Source organism: Pelobates fuscus, chromosome 10, assembly GCF_036172605.1.
Source record: "Pelobates fuscus isolate aPelFus1 chromosome 10, aPelFus1.pri, whole genome shotgun sequence".
NCBI lineage: Eukaryota > Metazoa > Chordata > Amphibia > Anura > Pelobatidae > Pelobates > Pelobates fuscus.
The window spans coordinates 108,329,524-108,352,832 of record NC_086326.1 but is presented as its reverse complement, the minus strand read 5'-3'; the positions used below and the strand labels follow the sequence as shown (position 1 = coordinate 108,352,832).

Sequence of the window (23,309 nt, the reverse complement as noted above, 5' to 3'; positions counted from 1 at the left end):
TAGGGGTCATTATGCTAGCAAGAGGGCTAACTGACTTACCATCTGCCAGTTTACAAGATAAATAAGCATTTTAAAGTCCCATTATGCATCGTTTACTATGTCAATATGACATTTTACTGATCAATGTCCATCACCTGCACAAAAATAAAGGCAACAACAATTTAGTGACCTATCAAAAGTGTCAGGTGATGTACCTTTCCATAATGGAAATACACTACTGTTTTGACAACAGTAGAAACTTTATCATCACCCTGATTACAGGGTGACTAGAAAACATATGCATTAGATTGGTTAGAGCAGCACTGAAACTGGTGTCTTTGCCATAGAATAGGCTCAGAAATAAGCATTTCCTGGGTTCCTCTTGGAACCATCAGGATGTTATTCATGTGTATCTATCTTGCACCATGTTATCAAGAGATAATTTTATGTTAAATATACATCATGCTCCTATGGCACCAGCTATTGGACATTTTTGTATCCCTGAGTATGCAAGGAGACCAGTGAAACAACTTATTAACCATGTGTTTTACATTTTGTTTCCTCAGCATTAGTATCTAACCAAACTGTAACCAGGCGTGTTTCAAACATACAAAGTTCTGCATGTTCTCTAAATGCTTCATACAGTTACGAACATTGAAATATTGGCAACATGTAACCATTATATAAATTTAGTATAAATATATTTTACAATACTGTGGCCTCCTAAAATATTCCTCAACTTTGGCCTTGATATAATAAGCTTTCCAAATTATTCAATACTGTTAGAATTCATTTCCAAATGACTTATTTACATAAGACACCATTAAAGTCTATGGGAATTACTGTAGATACAATTTGGAAAGTTTTCCAACAGTATTGAATCGTTTTAAAAGCGTATTAAATCAAGGCCTTTATGTCATCTATAATACAACTGCATGATTCTCCTCAGAGCCATCTTTAAAGTTAAGCTGTAGTGTCACTTTCGGTGATGCCATTGGGGTGGTTTTTTTCATTGAGTTGAATAGCAGCAGGGTCCTTATTTTGTTTCTCTCCATCTTGAAGGTGGATTAGGCGGCGCCGGTAAAAAAGTAGGTATCCAGGAAGAATAAATCCAGTGAAAGAAAAAATTAGCAAAGTCAAATTCACCTGCAAGATAAATAAAATACCCAATACTTAGTTGACAAGAGCTATACTGTTAATATAAACAAAATACAATGTGAAATAAAACTTATAATACATACAGAAACAATTGCGCAACCATCATTACAATATCTGTCTTAATGCATTTTCCATCATAAACTGCCTATCTTGAAGTTTTCAAAAATGGTAATTGCTATGAGAGCTGTACTTTGTCCAGAAAATCGCATCAAATTATTCACTTCAAAGCGAAAACAACAAAATTATATCTTAACTTTTTAGAGACATAGTAATTTATGTTGAATAAAAGTCTGTCAAGTTTAACCTTTCCCATTCCAGTCACTTTTAAAATGTATTTTAAGGTAAAATATACAACGCAAAATAACTACTTTTTAAACCAGCTATCACATAGCCAGAACTAGTTTTACAGATATATTTTAGTTATTGCATGAAATTTGACCTGTATGAAAAATGCCAAGTTTGGCTGACATATTGTCTGATTGATGGTTTATGTAAAAAGGATTGAAAAATGTAGTAAAAAATGGCAGTGATATACAATATGTATATATACCATATACGGAAAGTAAAAAAATAAGCACACATCTACTATGATTAATCCCTGTAATCCTACAGCATGGTGTATACTGCTATAACCTGAGTTGGAATCCTACAGCATGGTGTATACTGCTATAACCTGAGTTGGTTTTTTGCAGTGAGCAGTGATTTACTTGAGCTGTGCTTTTATGACTTTTTCTTTTTTTTTTTTTATTCTTTATTTTTGTTGTGCAAAGGTGGTTACAGGTATAAAGAAAGTGCCACAACAGCACGCAAAAATTGGGTAACAAGATTATCACAGTGACATTGCATAAAAAGGTGCACTTTTTTTGTTTATGTGTTGAGACAAGCTAGAGATGGCAGTAATTTCAACCAAGTTAGAGATCGTGTGGCATATGCTAGGAAAAACATTATGATAATAACATGTTCTGGGAATATAACTATAACGAAGTGAGAGTTAAGCTGGCATAGCTGATATGGGGGTACCAGTTGTCTGTATGGTCTTAGGTGATCAGGGCTGGGGGTTTAAAGCCGGGTGGTTGTAGTGTATCTTCTTACGCTGGGGCCGAGCTACGTTGGGGTAGTATTTCCCATCCTCCCTGTGTGTAGCGCTAGTGAGTGGTCTGGTGTCCCCATCTACCGTCGTCGAAATGGCCCCTATTACCCTGGGGAGGGGGGGGGGGGGGTCTCAAGGGAGCTATATGTGGGTGGCCATATGGCTAGTGTGTCTATGGCTATGTGTACACGTGTTCAATAGCTAAAAGCTGCAAAGAAATATGCTTAGAACAAAACAAACAATTAACGATTAAAGGTTCAACAGGTGTTCAAGTTCAGCAGATATAGCAATTAGTGTTGCTGAGGTATGTTGGCTGGTAGGCCAGATAATTTTTGGGGTGCCTCAGGTTTTGGCTGCTGCTTTGGTTGCTATCGCGGCTCTTCTGGGTACAAACGGTACCACTGTTGCGGGGTTCCAGGTGGTGCCTTGTGTCTGCGCGGAGCTGGACTCCATGGGGAGATGAGGGATCGGTGGGATTCCCAGTGTCGGCAGCAGTTCATTGGCCTCATGTACGCCTCTGATGGTGTGGGCCTTATTCCCGTGATTGATTAGTAGCGTGCGCGAACCTCTCCAGTGATAGCTGATCTGATGCTGGCGTAGGAGGGTTGTAAAGGGTTGGAGCGTGCGCCGCCATGCCAGAGTGGATCCCGATAGATCCGCGTAGAAAGATAACTGCATGCTTTCAAATGGGTATGTTGAGTGGTTACGTGTGGCCTGCATTATTGCCCTCTTGTCTCCGTGGGTTTGAAAACGCACCAGGAGATCCCGTGGAGCTGTTTGCGGGGCCTTGGCAGCTCGTGGCAGGCGGAACATGTGGTCTATAGGCACCATCTTGGCCTGCTTGGGCGGCAGAAGCGTCTGGATCAGTCTCCGCAGTGTGTGTGGGAGCTCAGACTCTGGTATCTCCTCACTGATACCTCGGATTTTAATGTTTTTACCACGGCTCTGGTCTTCTAGCGTTGCTATGCGTTGTTCAAAGGTAAGGTGCTGGTGTTTGAGGTCCTGGACCGTTTGCTGTAGGCATTGTGTGTGATGCTTGGTGTTCTGGGAGTCTGCCTCCAGTGTGCCCAAGTGGCCCGTCAGGCCCTGCAGGTCCGTTCGCAGTTGGGCCATGTCTGCCTGTATAGATAACCGGAGCTCTGCCAGGAGGTCTTTCATGACCGTTACGGTCACTGGTGAGGAGTCTGGTTTCGGGGGGAACTGGTGGGGCGGCTTCCCCGCTAGTGGATGTTCCATCTCCCCCTCTGTAGTGAAGTAATCGGACACTTCAGAGCTGTAGCCGTCGTAGGTGGCCATGTTTGGGCCTTGGGCGCTGAGCGCTCGCTTCCACATGTCCCCAATGCTTTGGTGTTGCCGTGGGTTGTCCGGCTTTGGCTTTTTGGATTTGCGGCCCATGTCGTTTGCGGGCGTCCGCGGGTCGGTTTGATGCCGGTTTTGTTGGGTTAAGGTTCTGTTAGTGGGCCCAAAAAGTTTGTTCGCTGCGGAGCTCGCTTAACGTGCGGCCATTCAGGTCGGCTGCTTGGCTCCGCCCCTCGCTTTTATGACTTTTTCAAGTCCACTTTTTTTTTTTTTAAAGTGAATCTATTTACTTTTATAAATACCTCCTAACTTCTTCCAAGTGCTGTGTTGAACTCCAGCATTGATTGTATCGGGAGCTCCTTGACAAACCCAGCATTGATGGAGTCAAACACAGTTATCTTATAAACTCACTCAGTGCTTACTGAAGTCTTAAACACTCTTGCTAAGACTGGAACAGGATAATCATGTTCCATGGACTGTCATCGATTTCAAGAGGCCATCATCAAGCACCAGAGGAACCAAAAGGACACTCTAAGCTACAAAGCAACTTTAGCTTAATTAAGTGGTTTTGTAGTCTACTCCTCAGTTCTCAGCCATTTAGAAATTAAATCAATTTGTTTATGCTACCATAGCCACACCTCCCCTGGCTGTGAGTAACCCTTTAAAAGCTAAGTAAGATTGTATTATTATTGTTGCTTGACAAAGACCACTTAGCAGGTAGAAACATTGCTGCTCTTTCACTTTTGAACCTGTGGCTTGAACACCATGAGTGCCTGGAGATTTTCCTTTTTATTGTAGTGATTTCCCATGTAAACTGTAAATCAGGAAAGACTGACCAATGCTCTGTTTGCAGCATTCTTTAAATCTCCATTACTACAATGCGGTGTGAGCAGAGTTAAATCCCTGCTCACACCATTGAGTCCCAGGTATCAATACCTGTTGTTCCCCTCTGTCACCTTTTGCCGTATTTAGTGGAACCGGATTGATTGATGAGCTCCAAGTAGCACTGAAAGTTAGCACTACATATAGCTCTTTAACTCAACAGGAAACACTGGGATGAGTGGGATTAGATTTGGGATTAGGATTTGGTTTAGAACTAGGGTTTGCTTTAGTGATTTAGATTGGGATTAAGATTACTTTGCAAAGGTATACATATGGGGTATTGTACGCAGGAGATGTTTCTGAGTACAATTAAGTAAAAAAAAATGTATTCCTGACACTATATTTTTACATTTATGGGGTAATTTGAACTTTTAAATGGTACAATGCCCCAAAATGCAGAACAGACCCATCAAATTCAACTATCAAAAACTAAGATTGACACAAAAAGTGTCATAATATCCTTAGGTAAATAGTCTGTGATGTTTATTTCATATACACTGATCAGCCACAACATTAAAACCACCTGCCTATTATTGTGTAGGTCCCCCTCGTGCTGCTAAAATAGCTCTGATGCGTCAAAGCACGGACTCCACAAGACATCTGAGCGTGTCCTATGGTATATGGCACCAAGACATTATCAGCAGATCCTGTAAGTCCTGCAAGTTGTGAGGTGGGGCCTCTATAGATCAGATTTGTTGTTCCAGGACATCCCACAGATGCTCGATTGGATTGAGATGCACATCAAACAGGTGCTCAATTTGATTGAGATCAGTGGAAACTGGCGGCCAAGGCAACTCTCTTTGTCATGTTCCTCAAACCATTCCTGAACAATTTTTGCAGCATGGCAGGGTGCATTATCCTGCTGAAATAGGCCACTGCCATCAGCGAACACCATTGCCATGAAATGGTCTATGTGGTCTGCAACAATCTCTAGGTAGGTGGTACATGTAAAGTAGAATGCACATGAATACCAGGACCCAAGGTCTTCCAGCAGAACATTGTCCAGAAAATAACACTGCCTCTGCCAGCCTACCATCTTCCCCTTAATGCATGCTGCTGTCATCTCTTACCCAGGTAAAAGACACACACACACAGTCATCCACTGGATCTAAAAGAAAAAGTGATTCATCAGAACAGGCAACCTTCTTTGTTGCTCCTTGGTCCAGTTCCGATGCTCACGTGCCCATTGAAGGTGCTTTCAGTAATGGACATGAGCACTCAGACATGCAGCTACACAGCCCCATATACAGCAAACTGCGATGCACTGTGTGTTCTGACAGTAGCTCTTATATATGACCAGACCAGACGAGCTGGCCTTTACTCCTCACGTGCATCAATGAGTTTTGGGCACCCATGACCCATGATGCACTGTGTGTTCTGACAGTAGCTCTTATATATGACCAGACCAGACGAGCTGGCCTTTACTCCTCACGTGCATCAATGAGTTTCGGGCACCCATGACCCATGATGCACTGTGTGTTCTGACAGTAGCTCTTATATATGACCAGACCAGACGAGCTGGCCTTTACTCCTCAGGTGCATCAATGAGTTTCGGGCACCCATGACCTTGACTGTGGTTCATTGGTTGACCTTCCTTGCACCACTTTTGGTAGGTGCTAACAACTGCATACCGGGGAAAACCAACATGACATGTTGTTTTGGAGATGCTCTGATCCAGAAGTCTTACCACCATATTTATCAATTCTCAAAGTCACTCAGATATTTTCACTTGCCGATTTTTCCTGCTTCCAACATATGAAATTCAAAAACTGACTGTTTACTTGGTGCCTCATTTATCCCACTAATTGACAGGTGGCATTGTAACAATATAATCAACGTTATTCACTTCACCTGTCAGTGGTTTTAGTGTTGTGGCTGATCAGTGTAAATGTATACTATTGTGTGGCAATGTTGTTTTCTCTGATGGCTAAGCTTACAAGACAAGCATACCAAATTTTAAGCTTGCTCTGCATTGATATTTTATTTTACTCCTTGTAACCTATAACAACTAAAAATCAACTGAATTCATAGACACATTAGGTACTCTGCAAATCAAGACAGATACATTAATATATTTTGAATTACTTTTCTGAAAGGGAAACTAAAGGCCCACTCGCTCGTACCCCCCTCACCCCCTCTTCACACCCGCAGAGCAGAAAGGGTTAAAAATTATTTTGTCACATACCTGAATTTGGCTCTAGGTCAGGCTCCGCTTTTCGCTTTTCCTTCCCCAACATCGGTTGACGTTGGGGGACCTAATGCACATGCATGGTGAGTACCGCAAGCGCATTAGGACTAACCCATAGGAAAGTATTGAATCATTGGGGGTTAAGCTGATGCTAGATGTCCTCATGCAGAGCGTGAGGATATCCAGCGTCAGTTAGGCAACCAAAAGTCGCCTAACAACTTTTAAGCGTCTTTAGTGGGTGTCTGGTCACTAGAAGTGGAGTTAACCCTGCAATGTAATTATTGCAGTTTATCAATAACTGCAATAATTACCATTGCATGGTTAAACTGACAGGGGCACTGCACCCAGACCACTTCAATGAGCTAAAGTGGTCTGGGTGTCTATAGTGTCCCCTTAAGCTGCACCAAGTATGTATGCATTATTATTGCCATAACAGTGAAAAAAATATGCATTTATATATGTATAAGTTGTAGCAGAGTCCTAGTCCTAGCAGGGACTCTTCTCTGATGGATCTACCATAAGATAATTGCGTGAGAAAAACCCTCTAATTTAATTCTCTCTCAGATACAGAAAATCCAACAAAATCCACTAAGATCCGTTCGGTGAAACGGAAATGCCATTGAGCTAAAGTTTTGACCGGCCCGGCACGTGGCGCTAGCCCCAGTGGTGTATTTTGTTTTTTTGCTGCCCTAGGCATGACTAAACACTGACACCTTTAATCTAAATATGGCCAACCCCTTCCTGGCAAGACCGCACCCATTCCTGTTTAAGAACCACCCCTTCTTCTATTGATTTTTACTGCTTCTATCCTGGTTGATTTTTACCGAAGGAGGTGGATCGGCGGCAGAGTCAGCTCCGGCAGCCCGACACGGTGCTGGAATAAAGGTAAGTTTCTTACCTGTTTAAGGGAGGCAAGTGGGGGCCGGCAAACTTTAATAGTGCTTTTAGAACTATAGGGTCAGGAATACATGTTTGTATTACTGACTCTATAGTGTTCTTTTAAATTCCCTATTAAGGGTTAATAATGTATAGGGGTGTAAATAAAAAATACACCTTTCTGTCTCAGTAGAGATTTTTGCCAGAGGCTCAAGGAAGCAAGGTGAATGGTTAGAGTTAGGACCCACCTAGGGGGGTCTGCCTTGACATTGGCAGGTGGGCTTACCCTCTCATGGCCATTGGAGGTAACTAAAAAAACTCAATTTGTTTAAAAATATATAAGGATTAAGGAGAGAGCGCAGGTAACTTCTTTTTCTTTGGTTTTTACTATATATTGGGGCTGATGTGTACTGTAGTCATTTGCAGCCACCCAGTGATGGGAGTGAGCGCAGGACTTATCTTTCTGCATTTGTGTTCTTTTAAATGTTGCAGTGTTACTTTTGTTCTAATAAATGTGCCTGAAGCTACTATTATCTATTATCTACATTTCCATTTGCTGGGATTGTGCTGGCTATGGTCTGGTTTATTACCCTTATCTTTTGTGGATTGAGTGCGGTTCCTACTTGCTACCTTCTAGTTACCTTTTAACAAAGTCTATTTAAGGCAATACTTTAAAATAATTAGATTTCATACCCAGAATGGATTCCCGTCAAGTTGTCCAAGCATTACTCTGTAAAGAGGCTCCTGCAGTAAAGCAAACACTGCACTAAGAAGGGACTGCAGCCCTGTTAACGTGCCAAAATGACCTGATGGGAACCTGTAAGACAATAAATTGAAGAGTCAAAATCACAGATCTGATAAATGATAGGCAATATAGGTGTCTACGCATGTGGATAATAGTTTGGCAAGGTTTTCAAGGTTCTATAGACCACTGGCCCCCAACCCAGTCCTCATGGACCACCAACAGTCCAGGATTTATGTATTTCCCTTTTTTATTCAAATGGAGATACTGACAAAACCTGGGCTGTTGGTAGTCCATGAGGACTGGGTTGAGGACCACTGGTATAGACAAAGGTGAAGGAGAAAATCCTTAAGGTTACATTGAAAGGTACATAATACTCTTATGAGCAGCACTGTAAGGCAGCAACATAGCAATTATTTGCCAAAAAAATCTAGGTAGACTATGTGAAAGAAGTATTGGGAAAGTCGGGAGATGAGACTTATAGAAAGCTGTTTCACAACCCTACAGAAATGTTGAAAATTAGAGTAAGTAAGTCTATACTGGTAAAGGCATGGGAACAGGAAATCATTGACAAAGAACTGATAAAGTTTTTGACAGTGCAAACTCTATCATTTCATTCCTTTACATACTATATATATTCAAATATTCAGAAATAGCAAGTTGTTCCCTGGGTAGGCTATTGTCACCGGGAAAGGTTTTCTACTTCCCCATTAACACAATTTAGTACTTAGATAGGTACTGTCAAAATATCATCCAATTGCCCTGAGCTTTTAAATCTCCCTATAGCTGCGTTAAAAAAAATTGCATGTTTGAAAGATGAAAACAGATATGTCTACTGTTAAAAACCCTCCTATATACAATAGGTCCAGCAAAAAAAAAAATGTTCCCTGTGTCTGTCTGAGCTGTAAATCTATGAACAATGGTAGAAAATACAGCATGAAAGATTACATTACGTGTAACGCGGCTTTTTGTGTATATTTTAAATGCTGATGTGATTTGGTAATTTGTTCATAAATGGCACATGCTCTTTAATGTGGGTGAGACAACGCAGAAAATGAGAGATAGATTCATCAAACATAAGTCAACAATACGCTCGGGATTGACAGATCTCTCCATTCTGGCTCACTTTGTGCATATTTTTAGCACATACCAGAACCCAGATAAGTAGTTGATAGGATCAAAAAACTTAAAGGGACACCATAGTCATCAGAATATACAGCTTAATGTGGTTGTTCTGGTGTCTATAGCCTATCCATTTAGGTTTTTTGCTGCAAACACTGCATTTTCAGAGAACACCTACGAAAATCTCTAGTGGTCACTCCTCAGATGCAAACTCAGGCATCCCAACATGCAAAAACTCATTTCCTAGAGGTGGCTTCACCAGCAACTGTGAATCCCCCCTAATGTTTTGCCTGTGCACACCAATATTTCAGAATAAAACTGATGTATTGCAATATAAAGGTTTCTGTATAATCTCTACAATAGTTGTCCTCCCAATATATCTTGTAATGGTAAACATATGAATGGAAAAATAAAAGTGAGTGGCCATTTGTCCACTTATTACATTTACCGCTTCTCTTGGATACTACACTATAAGATTTTTCTGTGTTGCGTTTATGTCTTTTGGGTTTCACATCCACTCCTGTTCCCTGAAGGACTGCACCTAGGACTGTCAATCTACCATTAAGGTGAGGATCATCCTTTCCTTGATCCTTGATTCGCCTTGATCCTCTACATAGAGACTGTTGTATATTTTTACCACATTTTATTTATTTGCGCAAATACCACACTTTATCTACTGTAGTTATCATAATGTATATATGCAAGTATAATGCATAAGCAAATATAATGCATTTGCATTCTCTCCTCCAAACATGCAGCTGGCCATAGTCAAAGTCACTTAAGATAATTGCTATAGAGCTAACAATTACTATGTGTGTCGTACAAGCACGGTAGTAGATATGCAGAGATCACAAGGACTATTAAACATCATCACATGCATGCACATCTTGACAGTGCTATGTCAAGCATCTATGACAGTGCATACTTACACAGCAGCATATAATCCTCCACAGGCTGAGTGGATAAAACCTCTGACCATTGTATGAAGAACAAATGAAATAAACTGAAAAAGACACAATATAAACAATAAAATAAACTGTTTGTGGTGAGATTATGGCAATACACATGTTGGAGATTAAAGGAACATTTAAAATGCATAAGGGTAGAGTGCTTTACGGCTGAAGAGTGTGTCCTTTTTTTTCATTTCATTTCAATCTGTAGGTTATGTTTTCAAACCCCACATTCCGTGGTGGATGACACCATCCAAGCATTATTTTGCACCTAGGAGCTCGTTTCCAAACTTAGCCTTAAATTAATGTTATCGGATATAGGTTTCAAATGATTTTTTTTTTTTTAATATTATGATTTTAAAAATATATATCTAAAATATATAGCAATGTATAAAAAAAATCACAATATTCAGATATTTTTCAAAATATTAAATAATTTGAAAAGCTTACCCAAAAATATTAGAACAAAGTCTTTGTCAGCAAATAGCTGCCATAAACTATCCCCATTTACAGCCTTTAGCTAGAAGAAGTCATTAATTACTGTTTTTCAATCTTTTTACTATTTGTTATCAGGTTACCAAACAACAAAAAGAATAAATGTGGTCAGATTCAAGAAATCAATTGAAACTAACCGCATCTCTGGAAATTACTATAGCGGTAGTGTCTAAAATTGCAATGCTGGCAGTAGGTAACAGTTGTTACTGTGAACCACTAAGGGTATCACTATAGACCCATGAACAGAAAAAATGCTGTTAAGTATTTTTTACCTTTGCATTTAGCAACATTTTTATGTATATACTTCATTTTGATACTTAACAGCATTTTTTCTGTTCATGGGTCTATAGTGATACCCTTAGTGGTTCACAGTAACAACTGTTACCTACAGCCAGCATTGCAATTTTAGACACTACCGCTATAGTAATTTCCAGAGATGCGGTTAGTTTCAATTGATTTCTTGAATCTGACCACATTTATTCTTTTTGTTGTTTGATTTTGTATATTTGGGGTTATGCCCCTTCTTGAGACATCTGGAGTCTCAAATTGGTACACTAGTCTCTGAGTAGACACTTGGCATCACTTCCTCGGGTTACCCGGGGTTGTCTGCACAGGTGTACATCCAGAGATATTGAACTTTTTGTTCTCTGTCTTTTTTATCAGGTTACCAGCAATACAATCTGCTTGTCAAGATATGTAGATTATCCACTCAATGGTAATGCACAGAGACACACGCTGTACAAGTTGTGATCATGGTATCCACACCTTTCTTGCTCACCCTGAGCATGCATACTTCACCCCGTGATTGACTTTAGCAGGAGATAGTGAAAGTGTATATAATGTATGAAACCGTATGGTATTCCAGATACATATCTATTAACTTGTGAGGTTCATTTCTTTGATATTATTTGTTAATTTAAATGGCACATGCTCTTTACTTACATAAAGAATAATTTAATGATTTATGTGTTTAGCCTTTTATTACATTTTACTGCTGTTTGGCATGGCTTCATATGCTTTGATATATGTTTTATGGTTTCATTGTAATGCCATAAAGTTAAAGGAACACTATCAGTGTACTCACTAAAGTGAGAATGCATACTGAATTCAAAGTGAATGTCAAATTTAAGGTGAAAATAGCTGAACTGGAATAATTCTATGTCGGCATATTTTCAGTTTCGTTGCTCTGTCCTTAAATTTAAAAATATCATTTTGAATTCACTCTGAATTCTCACTTTAGTTAATAACCCTGTATAGATTTAGGAACACAAACCTGTATTCATAACGCTGTAGTGTCAGTGTCCCTTGTAATTTTCAGCGTCCACCCAGTTTGCTATGAAATATTTTTTAAAAGCTTTTTACGTTTTTCCTGACAACTCCACTTCCCGCGATGTCATCGAAGAGGAGTCACTTCCTACATCACTGGTCCAATCCAATGCTTCTCATAGAGGGGACCTGATATACGTGAGTGGTGAATGACATGCACATCCAATGCTTCAACCTCACTTGACTACGTTTTACTTGGTTCTTGCAGTAAAGGGATCTCTCGAGGTTGTCTTGAAGACAACCACCAGAGGTGTATATAACAAACCTGCAGTTCTAGGGTTCAAACTAAAGGACCACTGCACCCAGACCACTTCATTGAGATAAAGTGGATTGGTTGATTTTAGTGCTCCTTTAACATGTATTTTTATTTGTATGGGAAATTAGCATTTTTTAACTTCCATGCAACAGGCATATTAGCAGCATCTGTTAAATAGTAGCGATAGGGTTGTAAACCAAACCAGAATCAAGATGCTAACATAGAATGGTAGATAAGAACAATTCGGGCCATCTAATCTGCCCAATTTTCTAAGCAGCAGTTACAAGCTCCCATAGATAATAATTGAAGTTGCTAGCCATGACTTAGAGACAGTTTTAATTTGCAGCAGCAATAACTCCCAGCTGACTGAAGAAGCTCTATTTTGAGAGTGAAACGCGTATTGGCCATTTTTAAAGGACTTTTATTGAGGACTTTTTATAGACACATTTATTTTATTTATTATATATCAATACATTTGTTACTGTTTTTATCCTATCCAAGTCCTTTTTTGGAGCCTCCAAGGAATCTTCATAGGGGTAGTGCCATCCCCATTTGAATTGGCATTAAACCGATATACCTAGAGCCGGGACTCATAGGCTCAGGACCAGGTGAGCACCACATTTATTAACACATATCTGTGTTCTTCCATTGCCAAAATCTACACATTGGTCCATTCTCTTTTATGTCTTTGAGAATTACTCCAAGCCGAAGTAGAAGGGTGGTGCTACCATAACAAGCACACAAGCCTCAATACGGAGCCAGTGTTTCTATATACAGGCTCCTTGAAATGTGAGTGTACAAGTTCACTACGATATTACTATGATTATTGCACTGCCACTTTATATACCATCTGCACTATATTGTATCTTTTTCTATTTTTTTGACATGTACTTTACACTGCATCATTGAACGGAATAACGTTTGGTAAGCTGTATATGTGTTTGAGCGCTCCACTTATAGGTGTAGGTCTCTGACACTTACACCGCACTATAATCAGCAATAACTCCCTTGCCTGGCAAATAGTGGTTCAATTTTGCAGTCGGTAAACAACAGCTACTCACTAACAGTAGTGACAGGCACTTTAGCGATTAGTAGCTGGCAGGTATAAAGTAGCAAGATTAGAAACAAACCCTAAGAGTGCAACTCCCACTTATCTGAGGCAGATCAGAACTTGTGCCACCATAAGATTACTCTATAACCCCAAAGGGCTATTATTCACCATTGTGTATCATATAGTTTCATAAATAGCCTCAATAATCATGCAAATATAAATCATTGGCATCTCGGTGTTGTAGTTGATGACTCCTTATTGTAAATGAAGGCTAAGGTATGAAGGCATTATTTAGGTACGAGCATGATCCAATACTTAAAAAGAAATGGTTTCAGAATAAAAATAAATGATTATCTCACTCATTCCTGGTGAACAAAACATCTAGAATAATATTGCAAATGAATAATACCTGCACTTGTAGGTTATAAATTAGACAGGTAATTCCAAATCCAATAAGCAAAATGTTGGTAAAAATGAAAGCCCGGGTTGCATTGGTGAGTTTCTGAATGGTTTTAGACCTTAAAAAAAAATTAAAAATACAAATATTATGCTACATAAGCAGTTTAGACTTTTCCTATTAGCCGTGAAAATTAGGTGTGGGTCAAGAGCGAAGCGTACAATGGGACAGTATGTTGTGCTTTTTAAAAAAAAAAAAAAAAAAAGAGGGATAAGCAATGGAAAAAATGAAGAATATCAAAGAAAAAATGGGATATAAACAATGTAACTTTGTAATTGAAACAAAAAATAGTATGAGACTAGAAAATGTTGAACATGAAAATATATAACATAATAATGTATAACAGTAAATGAGCTCACATTTTACTCTATGTTCAAATAGTCAGTATTTGTGGTATAAATAACATTTACATCAGGATTTTAGTCCCTATATTAAAATAGGGGAACCAATAGGTAACACATGCAACTCCCACACAAATTGTGGAAGCATTTCAATTTGTTTGATAATCCAGCCAAATGTGTGTGCTTAGCTATAGAAATTGCCCATCTTTTTGATAAGCAAATGGGTTTAAATTAAACAGACACTATAGGCACCAAACCAACTATAGCTTAATGAAGCAGTTTAGGTGTAAAGCTCAATTCTTCTGCACGTGACTTGCACAGTCTTCCTTAAGACTTCCAGAAAAATAACCTAGACATTTTAGGTTCCTGTATTGCACAGTCTGTTTATGTTATTTTCTTTTTTTTATCTCCTGCTTTGTTAATAGCCTCCTAGACCCCGCATGAGTGTGATTAAAGTTCAGTTTACAGAGCAGGAGATAAAAATGTTTATTGTCACTGTGACAAGACCAATCTCGCCACTGTGCATTAGAGGAGCCTGGTTGCCCACCTGCTGCCTTTAGACTATGGCCCCATGTTGAAACACTTGATTTTTTTCCTCTGCAAAGACATGAAAGCCGGGTCATTCGGTGCTTGCCCTGTTTGAGCAGCGATACCCCAGATAGCTATGCCATGGAGCCCATTCATATAATGAAAGACTATGGGAAAGACTGTGGCTCCATGGCAATTGAACTGTATGTGTGTAGTCTGAGCGCCATTCAGTAATAATGTGTGCTCAGACCTAAGCTTTCTCGGGATATGTTGCATGTCTGTATTTTATGTAATAAATGTAACCTTGTGTATTTTATTGTATTTTACCGTCTTTTTACTGCCATGTGCTTGATGGAGTTTTGCCTCTGTCCTTGGAGATAATTGGATTACTTCTCAATTATCTCCAGGATAGAAGACTCTGTGGAACTGGTTTTGGGCAGAAAGGCCATGCTTCCTTTGGTCACAAAGGACTTCGATCTATCTTGTGAACCAAATACTTTTTAATGTATAAAACCCAGCTGATGAATAAAACGTCAGAGAGGCTTATTTTGAATACCAACAGGTGTCTGGTGTCTAATTCTCGCTTCTCCAAGTGCACTTGTAACAACAATTTGGGCTTCCTCTGAATATAACAAAGATCATTATTTGGATCCACAACACTTTTCACTCTTACCTTTCATCACCTTCTTTCATCTTCCAGTCCATTACAAAGCCAATGAAAGGGCAGGTGAAAAGGCACAGGAGCTGCATCACTCCAAAAACTGAAGAGTATAGTCCAACTGCAAAATAAAGCATTATCAGTATTAGTATTCATAAAGCAATCACATTATGAAATACCTTGACAGGACATGTTTATATTTCTACCCAGTTATCGAATGTCAAAATATGGCTACTTTGAACATAGTATTCGTAATTGCTCCAGGTGCTATACGGAAAGTGTTTTGTAGTTATGCTTATAGTTGGAAAAATTCAGTTGTGTGTACATCCCCCGCCACCCTCCTGTCCCAATGACCTTCCATCAAGTCTTTATGCCATTGTTTTAAGAGAATGTGTTCAGATTGGTTCAAATAAGCTCACAGCCTGAAAATGAACCTGAGAGGAGACTGCATTTTCTGTGCCCTTCTCATTGTGTAAACATTATCATGTACATAAACCATGTGATCCCTCCAATTAATCAGTATATGTTTCACTTCACTAAGCTGTGTATAATGTCAGCTGGATATGGGGAAAACTGCTGCTACTTGTACATAATAATTCCGCTGAAAGTTTGGCTAGAAGCATTGAAGATGTGGCTCCTGGTATTGAGAAGGAACAAACAGCATCTCAAGACACTGTTTGGATCCCAAGCCAGGCACCAACTTTTCTGTTCCTGTTACGTCCTGGTTCTGTTTCACGGACAGACAGGACAGCCAGAACAAAGTGCAAGCAATTAGAGGAGAAGGTAGCAAGACCAGAAACCACTAGACAGAACAAGAACAATCCATTTTAAAGGATTTGGTATAGCAGCAAGAATACAGTCATTAACTAAAAACTGAGGATAAATACATTCAAATGAATATAGTAAGGGGACAAGAGAAATTTGCAGATCTGGTTTGCAGGGAGCTGGTAGCATGGGGTTTCTCTATGATGGCCAAAATCATTCTCAAATATGTTTTTCAAGGAGGAGAGAGAGAGGGAAGGTATATAAAAAAAAAACAGGTAGAGAGAGATCCTCTAACTTTGGGGATTTTGTTTGAAAAATGGGAATCATTTTCTGATGCAGTTATTATGGAAGAAGATGTGAAAGTGTATGTTGTTAAAGTGTAAATAGTTGACCGGGGAAGGGAACATGGAGGTAAATTTTAGTAGGTTATTTTACTGACGCCTAGAAATGTAGAGTATTGATTGAGATAGGGACAGAAAGTTGCTATTGTGGATGGTGATCGAGAGGACTTGTTCACAAAAACATAGCAAGTGACAAAGGCCTCATTTTAGTTCTTACAACTAAAACAGTTACTAAATATTGACTGTTTTTGTTGCTTTGTTTTTTTAAATTCTGGATGGATTGGATCCTAGACAGTTTGGGAGGGGGGTATTCCTCTTGTTCCAAGCCCTATCAGGCAAAGCAGTATGTTCTGGACATAGGTCCTTGGCTTATATGCTTACTGGCCTAATGGAAGCTTCTAGGAGGCTTGCCAAACAAGTCTCTAGGGGAGCTCTAGATTTTTTTATGTTTATGAGTGTTAAGGAGGAAAGGGAATGCAGACAGCTGGATATCCGTAGAAGGTGCACGGAACAAGGGCTATATCTGCTTCAACAAATCGGATATTACAATGAATAAACATAACATTAACCCTCAGTGAACCATACCACACACAATACATAATAACTTTTTATGGGTCATTTAGAGTCATGCAGAGTATACTAAAACAGAAAAGGACATAAAATAAAGTTTCACAAATGGTAAATCACCAGAGTTCTATAGGTGAGTTAACCCATACATGACTAGCTATGTGGGAAAATAAGTCTGTATGATTACAGTTATGGGCACACCAACTAAACAGTTCTTAAACAATCTATTAACATTTTAATTCTGGATAAAAATCTGAGCATGTTAATTGCAGGTACAAAACCTTTGTGTATAATATTAATCCCACTGTTGACCTGTGTTAACCTTTTCATGCTGAGGTGAGGTTACTCCTAGTTAGTTCATATTGCGTAAGTTTGTTCCTTGGGTTGCCAGATGATGTGGCTACATATAATAATTAGGGGTTGGTTGGAGAATAAAGAGATCTGGACTCTAACAGATAAAAGACAGGATAAAAAGCTGATTTGAGTCTAGGAGCAAGATGTATGAAGGGAAATCCCACATTCAAATCCAGACAGACTTGGAGTGATAATAGTTCAGATGGAGTAAGATGGTTATGGTACCTCTTCCTCATAGTAAACACATGCTGTGGAAAACTGTCACAAATTTTTATCATATATCCCTATATATTTGGCACTTAAAGGAACACTCAAAGCACCAAGGTTAATGCCTTTGATGGATTTTGGCCCCGTTTATATACTGTATTTTTTACATGCTCAAACCTTTATAGTAACTCCACACAAGAACTAATAAACCCGAATTCTGCACCATAAGCCTGCCTCCTTGGACACGTCCCTCATGCCAGAAAGATTTCCTTATCAAAAGTATGCACACAGTCGTAGTCCCAATAGCACTTAATGAGCCGCTTTTATTTTCAAAACCAAAAACAATTAAATGCATTAATTGGGAATGAAGAATTTAAACTTTATGCTTTTGAGTAACATTACAAGAATACAATACTAAATGATTAATATAGTTCTCTTACCTGTAGAAGTTATTTCTACCCTTATGTCTTTATCAGCTGTAAAGTAGAAAAAAACCCCACAATATTAATGTTCATTATGACTACTGAGCACAGTTTGCAGATGTCTGCATTTCCTCAAAATCTGCAGACCTAGTACATTTCTTAATCAGTTCTTCAATTATGTAGTGCCCGAATGACTTGACACACTTAGACTATGCCAATGCATAGAGGGCATATGGATGACATAGCTCACAGAATGGTGCTTGGCAGACCCCAGGTAAGATGTCAAACCATTACTAAATGTTTGAAGTACTTACATGAGGGGGTTGCCAGGGCATTCCTGGCATCTTAACCACTAGAGCAGATTGCATTGCATTGACTACACAGATCATGCATTTAACATGTCAGTAACACTCACAAAATATAATGAAAAATGAGCAGGTTCTAATTTTTAGGAAGTTAAAACAATCCGATGTGCTTTTGCAGCAAAATAAACAAAAATTTCTCTCCTCCAAATAAACCCCACTTACAATTGTCTTGATGCTCTGTCACCAAGTACTCAAGCATCTTATTCATAGATGCCATGAAGAAAATAATGCGGAGTTGGGTCATCATCATGGTAATCAGAGAGAACAAAAAGATCGGGGAGCGTACACTTTGCAGGAAAGTAGGTGAAGGAGCTGTGAAATAAAGAAGAGAGATTATTAAACCCTGTTTCATAAGTAAAATAGTAAAGGGAACATCTCACAGGTAATGCAGGTGTTCAGATCATATAAGTAATAGATGTCCTTAATCACTTGAATGCACATTGGGGAATATTGTCCTCACCGTTGCTTTTCTCTGACTTAGTCAGATCTTCACTGGATAAGTGCTCTTGTTCAGATTGTCCTATCCGACTTAACCTTTGACCAACAGAGGTGACATGGGTGTACGCCTGGTCTCCTGTGACTTTGTGGTCTAAAGCGGTAGTATGCACGGTGACCTTCTTCCTGTGAGATACAGATAAATACGTTTATGTTGGAAGCAGGGAATACTTTTGAAACAACTACATTTATATAAAGTTTGGGAGTTTGGTATTTTCGCTCATGTTCAGAAATTTTTTGGCGTAAAGCTACAGCTCACAGCTTACAGCTGTGCATTTTGAAAGATGAATTAACAACCATGAACTATACTAAATTATATCACTAAGGATCAGTAAAGTAAATCAGAATATCAAAATATATGCTTTATTTCAAGTCATGTAAAAATCTATATATTGTTAATTTGATGAGATAATATTCCAAAGCTTTAAAATAATATATATTATATATATATAATAATCTGGTTTATTATCTATTATCTATTTTAAGAGTTACCACCTAAGGTCCCATTTTAGGTCATTTTAGAATTATCTTCTCTTATTTTAGATGCTTCAATTTAGATGGGTACTTGTGTTATTTTATTAAAAAATAGTAACAATTCTTCTGCAATAGGTTACTCACTTATAGGCAGTCTCTTCAGGTGATGGGATGGATTCTTTGGGCCAGTTGATAAGACAGTTGAGAAAAATAAGACAGGCTAAAGCAGACCAGCCTAACATAATTCCCACAAATGAGACACCTGCTTCATATATCAACTGCAGAAACAAACAAAAGGTTTAAAGTTTAATGTAACATTGATGGTACAGTTTCAAGCATAAGTGGGACGGCAGTATAAATGTAATATATACTTTAGATGGAGAAAACACCTTGGCTGATAATTGGCTGATAATTAATATAGACTGCAGGCTGTACATGATACACAAATGTGTTTTTTTTTTTTTTTAAACCCTTAAGGACCAAACTTCGGGAATAACAGGGAATCATGACATGTCACACATGTCATGTGTCCTTAAGGGGTTAAATCAGTAAGCATTTTATATATAAACCAATAAGGGAAAGCAAATATTATAGACCTATTTGTAGAATAAAGAAGTAAGGGTTGTTATAAGTCTGTGAGCATTACCTTGGGATTCAAGTTGTTTATGTATTTAGCACTAGGTATTTTATTTTGTGTAATCATTAGGCCAACTGTGTCTACATCTCTATGACCTATTAAGGATGGAGGCAATTATCAACATTCTGCACTAAAACAAAACTTTGATTTTGTTTCTACACATTTGTGTTTATAATAATTTTAACACATCCAGTGCAATTAATTAAAAAACTAACACTATACCAACCATATCCCTTAACCAATGCTTACAATAATGCTAACCATGTCTATCCAAATCTAACCATTAACCTTACACTATCCCTTACCATACCCAATTTGCATGAAGAGCCTAACCCTAACAGGCGCCTACACTTACCCCTAAATCTGAAACTAATTCTAACATAATTCTAACCCTACCACCAGCCCCAAAACTAATCCTACGGTAATCCAGTGCTAATATCAATTCTGACGTCAGCCGGCGGGGAAGATCTAATGCGCATGTGCGCCAATTCCTTATCTTACCACCAGCTGCTGAACTTTGACATCGGCATATCCCATACCCAAATCTCACCACCCTCAACTCTCCAATCTCGCAGAAACCTCCACAGCCTTGATCTCCAGTATTTCTCCACCAAACTCCAAACTCTCCTTTTACCCAACTCAAATCTCACTTGCCCTAACTCTGCAACCTCACTCTACAACTCCACTCTCTCCTCTCAACTAGACATCATGGCACCTCCTACATTTAAATGCAGCAGGCATTCCCAATTACAACCCCGGCACCAAGCTGACCCGATATCTCCAAAAATGTTCCAGAACTGCTGAACGCTGTTGGAGAAAGTCTCACTCTGCACCTGACTTCATCCACTATAAATTTATGCTGCGCTCCTACACTCTGGCTCTTTCCTCTGCAAAAGTAAATTACTTTAACACCCTCATAAGCACACTGTCCCATCAACCCAAATGCCCATTTCACACTTTTAATGCTCTCCTTCGCCTTGTTGCTCCCCCCTCCTCCTACCACCCTGTCCGCCTCAAACTTTGCAACTCACTTCACTGAGAAGATTTCTACAATCAGGGAAGAGATCTCTAATCTCTCTCCCTCCCCTTCGTATACATCTTCCAATACATCACCCAACCCCACTCACTCCACTGTTCTATGTTCATTTGCACCAACTACAACAGAAGAGGTTTCCGCTCTGCTCCGGTCCTCCCCCTCCACCACCTGTTTCCTCGATCCTATTCCCTCATATCTCTTCCACACTCTGTGTCCCTCTCTTGCTCTTCCTCTCACTAAAGTTTTCAATCTCTCTCTTTCCTCCGGCACATTTTTTTCACTCTTCAAGCATGCAACCATAACGTCAATTCTGAAAAAGCCCAACCCCAACCCCAACTCCTCATCCAACTACTGCCCTATATTGCTACTGCCTCCAAGATTCTTGAGAGAGTTGTGTATGCGAGATTGACAGACTTCCTCGAATCTAACTCTCTGCTTGACCAGCTCCAGTCTGGATTCTGCGCTTGTCACTCTGTTGAAACAGCTGTGACCAAAGTATCCAATGATTTAATTGCTGCTAAATCTCACGGCCATTACTATATCCTAATTCTCCTTGATCTTTCTGCTGCCTTTGACACTGTTGATCTCGGTCTACGTGATACTGCTCTCTCCTGGTGCTCCTCCTACCTCTCCCAGCACTTTTTTAGTGTTTCTTTATCTAGCTCTGCCTCTTTTCCCCAACCCCTCTCTGTTGGTGTCCCCCAAGGTTCAGTCCTTAATCCCCTACTGTTCTCCACCTATACTGCTTCCCTTGGTAAATTCATCCGCTCCTTTGGCTCCCATTATTATTTATATGCAGATGACACGCAAATCTACCTGTCCTCTCCTGATCTCTCTCCGCCCATCTTGACTCGTGTCTCTGACTGCCTCTCTGCGATTACCAATTGGATGGCTGCTCACTTCCTTAAACTCAACTTGTTTCCTCCCTCAAGTGTTGCTTCTCCCGTGTCTGTCTCTCTCCAAGTCTACGGCGGCACCGTCACCTCTACCACGCAGGCTTGCTGCCTAGGTGTTCTCTTTGACTCAGACCTCTCCTTCACCCCTCATGTCCAGTCAGTTGCCAAATCTTGCCGCTTCCGTCTATTTTATTACCCCTACTTATACCCTTTGTGTAACTATACCCCACTCCCTCTAGCATGGGCCCTCAACTACTCTGTTCCTGTGCGTCCATTTGTCTGGTTACAATTACGTGTCTGTTAGTCCATCCATTGTACAGTGCTACGGAACTTTGCTGGCGCTATATAAATAATTAATAATAATAATAATATTTAGACCTCCCCATAGGAAAGCATTGCATCAATGCTTACCTATGGGGAAAAATCTGATGCTGGAAGTCATCATGCAGAGCGTGAGGACGTCCAGCATCATATACCAGACCAAAGGTCTGTTTCAATTCAGTAAGCCCTCTAGTGGCTGTCTAGCAGACAGACAATTTGGGCAGACTTAGAGTGCAAAAGGGACACACCACCCAAACCACTTCAAATAGCTGAAGTGGTCAGGGTGCCTACAGTGTCCCTTTAACACAGTATATAGTGGTCTATGACCACCATCTACTGGCCATTTGTCAAAATTACACTTAGTGTAATTATCAATGAAGCCTGGTTGTCAGCCAATGATACTGAGATCGATGTGGGGCAGCTGTAAAGACCAGCACCAGTCACAGTCGGCTGGGGACAGGCTGGGAGACCCTGCTATGGTCTATTCAGACAATGTAGGGTCTCACTGAGCAGCCTGGAGCCCATAAAAACCTCAGCTGAGCGCAATCACTCAGCCATAGATTTATAAATGCGTTTGAAGTGCTCTGTACAGCTCTGACTTCCGGTGCTGCGCAGAGCTCATTGGTCAGTCTGTGGCCACTAAAAAATTACCAAGGCTTACTAACTGGAGTCCCAGGTATCTATTATCCATTATATAATATCTGTGTTTAGTGGTGTGAACGGGGATTTAACCATGCTCACAACGTAATCGCTACGTAGGCATTCGAATGGCTATTTAAAGAGTTATTTGCAGCTCTGGCAGTCTTTGAGTGCTGCAAACAGCTCATTAGAAAGTCTGGATCCACTAAATATGGTCCCAGCAGATAGAAGGAGCCTGGGGCTCTGTGTTGTGAGCAAATATTTAACATTGCTCACACCAAATCTGCAGGACATGTCATTATGCCCCAAAGGCTTTAAAGTGTAGTATAGCTAGGATGTAATAAAATGTCTTAACGTTGTTAACTGGCTAATCAGGGAAAGTTATGAAATTC

At 39.7% G+C, this 23,309-nt stretch overlaps 1 protein-coding gene across 1 annotated transcript in view; it reads right to left on the bottom strand.

Annotated features, from left to right (window-relative positions):
- Positions 1-397: 397 nt before the first annotated feature.
- The window catches only part of SLC43A1 (solute carrier family 43 member 1), a 100,680-nt gene continuing 77,768 nt past the window's right edge, over positions 398-23,309 (bottom strand). The window contains exons 7-15 of the mRNA XM_063434827.1: positions 19,533-19,666; positions 18,880-19,040; positions 18,582-18,731; positions 18,073-18,108; positions 15,414-15,519; positions 13,824-13,932; positions 10,266-10,339; positions 8,166-8,289; positions 398-1,125 (exon numbers count right to left, since the gene is read on the bottom strand). Coding sequence (XP_063290897.1) covers positions 943-1,125; positions 8,166-8,289; positions 10,266-10,339; positions 13,824-13,932; positions 15,414-15,519; positions 18,073-18,108; positions 18,582-18,731; positions 18,880-19,040; positions 19,533-19,666 — 1,077 coding nt within the window. The 3' untranslated portion in view covers positions 398-942. The remainder of the gene's footprint in view (positions 1,126-8,165; positions 8,290-10,265; positions 10,340-13,823; positions 13,933-15,413; positions 15,520-18,072; positions 18,109-18,581; positions 18,732-18,879; positions 19,041-19,532; positions 19,667-23,309) is intronic.